Source organism: Corvus kubaryi, unplaced genomic scaffold (assembly GCF_017639235.1).
Source record: "Corvus kubaryi isolate FWS band 111438036 unplaced genomic scaffold, C.kubaryi_AGA036_p1.0 37398, whole genome shotgun sequence".
NCBI lineage: Eukaryota > Metazoa > Chordata > Aves > Passeriformes > Corvidae > Corvus > Corvus kubaryi.
The window spans coordinates 48,567,807-48,573,806 of NW_024581137.1; the positions used below are offsets into that span (position 1 = coordinate 48,567,807).

A 6,000-nucleotide genomic window follows, 5' to 3' on the forward strand; every position below is an offset into this window, starting at 1 on the left:
ACAAAGTCATTAGGGCAGGCAAAGGAGCCTGCAGGGTGGGCAGGTTTGAAGACAAGCCCAAAGGGGTTGTTCTGCTCTGCAGGATACCACAAGGGAAGGAGGCTGGTGAGACTCATCCCATCCCAGGCAGTGGCATGGTCTGTTCTAGCAGGGACCCTGAGCCTTGTGGGGAGCAGAAGAGACCAACCTAGGCCTTGTGCCCAGGGCTTGGTCACAGTGTGGTGACAGAGGTCCCAGTCTATTTCCTGCACAGCAGGAAGGAAGTGAGGCAAGAAGCACTCCTGCTACCTCCAGAATGGAGGGTTGCTCACAGGAGCAAAACTGGGGTGAACTATGGCTGGGAGAGCTGGACTTTATCTGGCTCACATCAGGGGTGAGGTTGCAGTCAGCAGGAGAGAGTAACTTGGGGCTGAGCAGGGCACTTTGCCCTTGACAAAACGAGGGATTTGATAATGTCATCACTCTCCACCTCTGGGGAACAAAGAGAACAAAGAGGCAGCCAGAGAGAAGCCACTGCTGCCAGGCCATCTTGTGGCCCACTGTCACCCAGGCTGGCAATGTCACCCTCCCTTGCTGACTGGGCCAGCACAGCTCCAGCCAGTGCAGCCCCACAGAGTGCTGGCACACACAGAGGGGAGCAGCTCATTGCAGGCTGCATGTTCATCTTCTCCTTTAATTTGCCTCTCAGCATCTCTCCTGTTTAGAGACAAGGAAAAGAGAGCTGTTTGCTTACCAGGCTGTACCTTGAGGGTGCCTTTCCCTACAGCGTGCTATTCCCTGCTGGAATTCACCCAACTGCTTGTTCTAAGGCATTTTACAGATTTTGGTTTCTTTTGTATAGCATCAAATCCTCACTTCTGGTTTGGCACTGCAGAGGCTTGGGCAGGTCAGAGGAGTTTGTTTAGTCCTTCTGCAGAGCAAAGGGTGCTCCCTCCTGCATGTCCTTCCAGGGGCACTGGCCAGGTGACATTGCTCAAGGTAGCTCCTGGTGGGTGGCTCCAGTGTTCCAACAGAGCACTTAGATTTCCCACACCAGCACAAACCCTGATGCCTGATTCCTGCCCTGTCCTGGATATGTTTCACAACATTCCCAACAATAACAGACTACAGAGGGAAGATGGGAGAGGGTGGAAGGCAACCCTCCTTCTTCTGTCTCTGGGTATTACTTGGAAGCACTGAGCTGCTCCACTTCCCAGGGTAAACTTTCTTTAAAGGAGCACATTCTTTAAAGATCTCCAGAAAGGATTTTTTTCAGTTTTGTCCGTAAAAATTATCTTAACTGAGAAGTAGCATTCTGCCTTTGTAGAGCACACCAAGACTTCCTACTGCCTATGCCCATTCCAAGGCAGAGCTGTTCACCCCTTTCCTCCTCCCAATGGCTCAAAACCATGTCACCAGCATTTATTGCTTCCCTGGTTTTTTACCAAAAGCAAAACACACAAAGCACAGTGATTGTTTGCTGCTTATGAAATGTAGACAGGAAGATTATACAGCTACTGAAGCCTCCTGTTTCTTTTGGCTCATAGGTTGGGTTTTTTATTATTTTTTTTCCCCTTCTCTGATTTTTGTTCTGCAGCTGAGCACACGAGTACCAAGCCATGGAGAGATGCCATCAGTGTACAGCGAGGCAAAGCTGGTGGCCCAGACGTACCAGTCTGTTAAGCAGCAGCTGTTTAAAGCATTTCAGAAAGCTGGCCTGGGCACCTGGGTGAAGAAACCCCCAGAGCAAGATCAGTTCCTACTAACTGTGTAAATCACTCCACACCTTTTCTATACGACGGGATCAAACCAACTGGAGAGAAGGAGAGGCAGGATGTATGAGCGGAGAGAACTGAAGCAGTTTGAGATTTAATAGCAACATCCATGGGAATATTTGCTCTTAATTCTGTGTTGGAAATACATAAGTAGAAATGTGTCTGATGCACTGAACTCAACTTTAGAAAACTGCTTTTTCATGATCCCTTCCCAAGAATGTACCTGCCCAAATTATAATGCCACCCCCACCAAGATTCTGCTTTTTATTGTTTATTGCTGTTGGTTATTACTGATTTGAGGTGTTAGTGGGCCACCTGTCTGATCCAAAATAGAGCTTTGTTTTCCCTCACACAATCAGTGCAAAAGTCATCACTGAATAATGGAAAATAGTGAGCAGAGATGGAAGTACCCCAGGCACACAGCATGACAGCAGGTCTCAGAGCATCCATAATCATCCACAAAAAAAGGTTCCTAACCTCTATGCAAAAATCATCCTGTAAGCTGCCTAAATCTGTGACAAAAAATTTGGACCTCAAAGAAATGCAGCATTTTTAAACTGATTTTTCCACTGCTGGCTCTGAGCACAAAGCCAGGTATCAGGATGCCCTTGGTTTTTACACTTACTCCCTCTGACACCTTGGACAAACCACTTCACAACAACTCTTCAATTCTAGTCACAATTTGCATGCTACAAATTTTACTTTTCTGGGCCCAGTTCATCTCACATGCCTTTTAGACACCAGTCAGGATGCAGATCCTTGCCAAGGGGGCAATTCACCCCTGTGCTGCCTGCGGAGGTGCACAGCTCTGCAGGGGCTGCCAGTGAGGACCCATGTGACCATGCTCCTGGCTCTGGATCTTCAGGAAGCTACCTGAAATCAGGCAGGCTGCAGCCAGGGCCCAGAGCTTCAGATCTCCAATCTTCTGATGACCCACAGCTCTGAATCAAGTGGGTATGAGCTCAAGATGAGCTCTGAACAATCGCTGGGTTGGGTACCCACAAGACATCCCCAAACAAGAGAGCACATTTGATACTTGGCTCTTCCCTGCCTCAGTTTCTCCACCTGTCAAATGGGGATAATAATAAATGCTTCACATCTAAAGAACTTGGCATGATCAAAATGCTCTGGTCATATGCAACAGTGTAAGCCAGATTTTGTCTCTCTTGCAGTGAGTTTTACCTCTCCACACAGTCCAACTGACGTAAGCACAGCAGATGCAAACACAGGTTTGGGTAAGGTCTTACTCAATGCATGAGCTTTCACATTCTAGCTCTGTGTAAATGCCAAGTGTTATTATTATTACTCATGTTCATCTGCAGCCTGAAAAGCAGATGGGGTTTCTCACTTAGGAGACAAGTATCACCCAACATTTAAATATTTTCTTCATAACTGGGCTGGGTCTGATACAATCTCATCTTTGAACCATCCCAAACTTCATCAGAATGCAGAAGATACAGTCATGGGAGAACTGAGCTTTGATAGTCCCACTGCAAAGCCAACCTTCAAACGCCCTGTGCATTTCTCTAAGTTTCTGGGTTTTTAGATGACAGGATTTGCGGGTATATAACTACTGTTTTCTTTTTATTCCTGTGATTCTCTTTAAATCTGTATATAACATGCTGCTACTGATTTGTGATAATTGTCTTGGTATTTTCTCAGAACTGTCAAGCTGAGTTACTTTTCAAACAACACAAGGCTCATATTTTTCCATGTAATTTCCTTTACACGGGAAACTGTTCCTATCAATAAAGATAGATGCTCTTTGTATAGGGTTTATCATGTTTGGAGAGCCATATACAGTAAATACATTGTTTATTGATGCCCACAATAGAATAGCTACAGTATTTTGATGAGATTTTATTTTTAGATTATGAACTACAAGATGTATCTATAGTGTCTTGTATAAAAACAATTGTGATAAACTAGAATTTTTAAATTAGATAAAACAAAGCTCTCCCCTTCCAGAAACCTTTTCAACAAAATAATACATTCCATATTAACTACCAAAAATATTTAAAAAAATATCCTTACAGTAGAAATAGCTTAAAAAAAAAAAAACCCTGAGACTTTTCAATAATGGAAACACTTTGTGGTAACCATTTTGTCAGTACTTTGACCACTTTGACAGCTCTTCTGTCAAATTAACATTTGAATACCTTTGGCACCTTCTGGAGCTTCCAGGTACCTGCACATGGTCCTGTCCTCTCCCACAGCTGTCGCTGCAGGCCTCCAGTGTGATCTGGGCAGCAGATGTGCCCGAGGGGCAGCAGGCAGGGGCCAGCCCATGGCTGGAGGTGTGGGCGAGGCTGCAGGGGACATTGGCAGTGGTGACCCCAGGGGCTCTGGCTGCTCCAACCAAGGGAGAGAAACCACAGGGCAGCCAGAGAGGAGGACAAGGTTTCTCATGCAGAGATCCACAGGGCAGGGGGGAGCATGTCTTCTGCCTTTCCTCTCCGAGTTAGTCCTTATCTAGCACACATGAGACCTCAATGGCTCTTCCTTATATCTCCCTGCCCTCATCCATCCTCCTCCAGCCATGGCATGACGTCAACCCAACTAATGCATAATAGTTCCACCAGGCTGGTGTTGCAGCTACTGTGACAACAAAGCACCACGCCTGGTTATTTTTAAGGACATAGAAAAAAGTGTGGCAGGATTGAATGATCCTTTGTTGCAAGATGTACATAAATGCAACCCTGGATTCAGCTGACAGAATGAGTTTAGTACTGGGGACCAAACTGAGTCCCCACTGCAAGTGGGCCTCAGCTGATCTCAGTAGAGTTGCACCTGTTGGCACTAGGGTTGAATATGACCTTAAATATCTACTTCTTCTCATTATGTGCAACAACAGTGTGATGGGACCCCATCCCAGAAGCACACATGACCTACATACAGCATTTCCTGAAGCAAAGGAAAGATTGCTCAGTAGTAATTCTTTAGTGAAGATTCTGTACATAACACGCATGAGTGAATGGCAATACTGTACTAATGGATGTACATTTGTAATATTTGTAAAAAAAAAAGAAACAAAAAAGACGACGAAAATAAATCTGAATTTACATATGTGAATTTGCTGCTAAGTTCTGTAAATTGCACTTCAGTGATACCTGATAAGTGAATGTTTCTGTTAAGTGAATAAAATGCCAAGTAAAATTGTTCTTTCACTGTTTATTGACCATTTTTCACTATGACTTAGCAATCAACTGGAATGTGCTCCAGAATGCTAGTATGTATTTTTACACACACCTACTCTAGATGTACAGATACCTTCTTATTCAGTTCAGATGTGATGCATCGTGGGAATCACACAATCCCTCTCTATACTGAGAGAGGGCTGTGCCTGGTCATGGAGATGAAGCCGTAAAGGGACACAGTGTTTTCCTGGTAGACAAGTGAACTGGATACATCTCTAATTTGATCCTTCCAGGTTACTCTCAAAGATCTTTCTTAATAAAAATTCATAAATTTTTTCAAAGCCCCACTGCATGGGAGTTGCTGCACAAAGCTGTCTAAGAAAACTGAAGTGATGAACAAAAGGTCAGAACATCTCTGCAGATTTCTACTTCATTGATGGAGTGGCCTTGGGTTGTTCTTGCTTTGAACAATCAGTATTCAGCCACAGCAGACTAAACTCACACTGAGCCCAAACACCACCATCCCCACAAATGTTTAACATGCATTGTTGTGTGAGCATCCCCTGGTGCCTTGAGGTGATTTCCTTCGGCCAGCCCTTGTAGAGACCACTGGTGTTACCAAAACATCCAAAGCTTTTCAGCAGACGCTGTGAGAATATGAGTACACTAACAGCAAAAATTGTCAAGAAAGAGATTTCCCTGTCAGACTCCTTGTGGAGGTTTGGTTCCAGATGAAATTGAGCCTGACAGCTCACTGGAAGCCCCATCAGCTCACTGGCCCCACAGCTCTTTCCTTGGTCATGTTAAAGAAGTCAGTGCCAGACCCTCACAGACCATCCCATGGCTTTCCTTCCCCAGCAGGGGCTATGCATAGCTCTGTTTTCAAGCTAAGACTGTGCTGCAGTTGCATTTCCTCAGCTTGGATCTATGTTATTAGGTATTGGGGCTGAATAAAGAGAAACAGGGAGAAGAAGGCATTGGCAAGGTGAAGTTGCTTGTGTGGAAAAAAAGTCACTGTGAGCTGACCCAATTCTATCACAGCCATGGTGGACTTTTGCCTTGAGCAAAAAAAGTCGCAGATTCTGGATATTTGTCAATCAAAGTGTATT

General features: G+C 44.9%; 1 protein-coding gene across 1 annotated transcript in view; it reads left to right on the forward strand.

The window, feature by feature from the left end:
• Positions 1 to 4,915, forward strand: part of ADARB2 (adenosine deaminase RNA specific B2 (inactive)) — a 307,587-nt gene extending 302,672 nt beyond the window's left edge. Inside the window, exon 10 of the mRNA XM_042043582.1 lies at positions 1,577 to 4,915. Within this exon, the coding sequence (XP_041899516.1) occupies positions 1,577 to 1,753 (177 nt within the window). The 3' untranslated portion in view covers positions 1,754 to 4,915. The remainder of the gene's footprint in view (positions 1 to 1,576) is intronic.
• Positions 4,916 to 6,000: the final 1,085 nt, after the last annotated feature.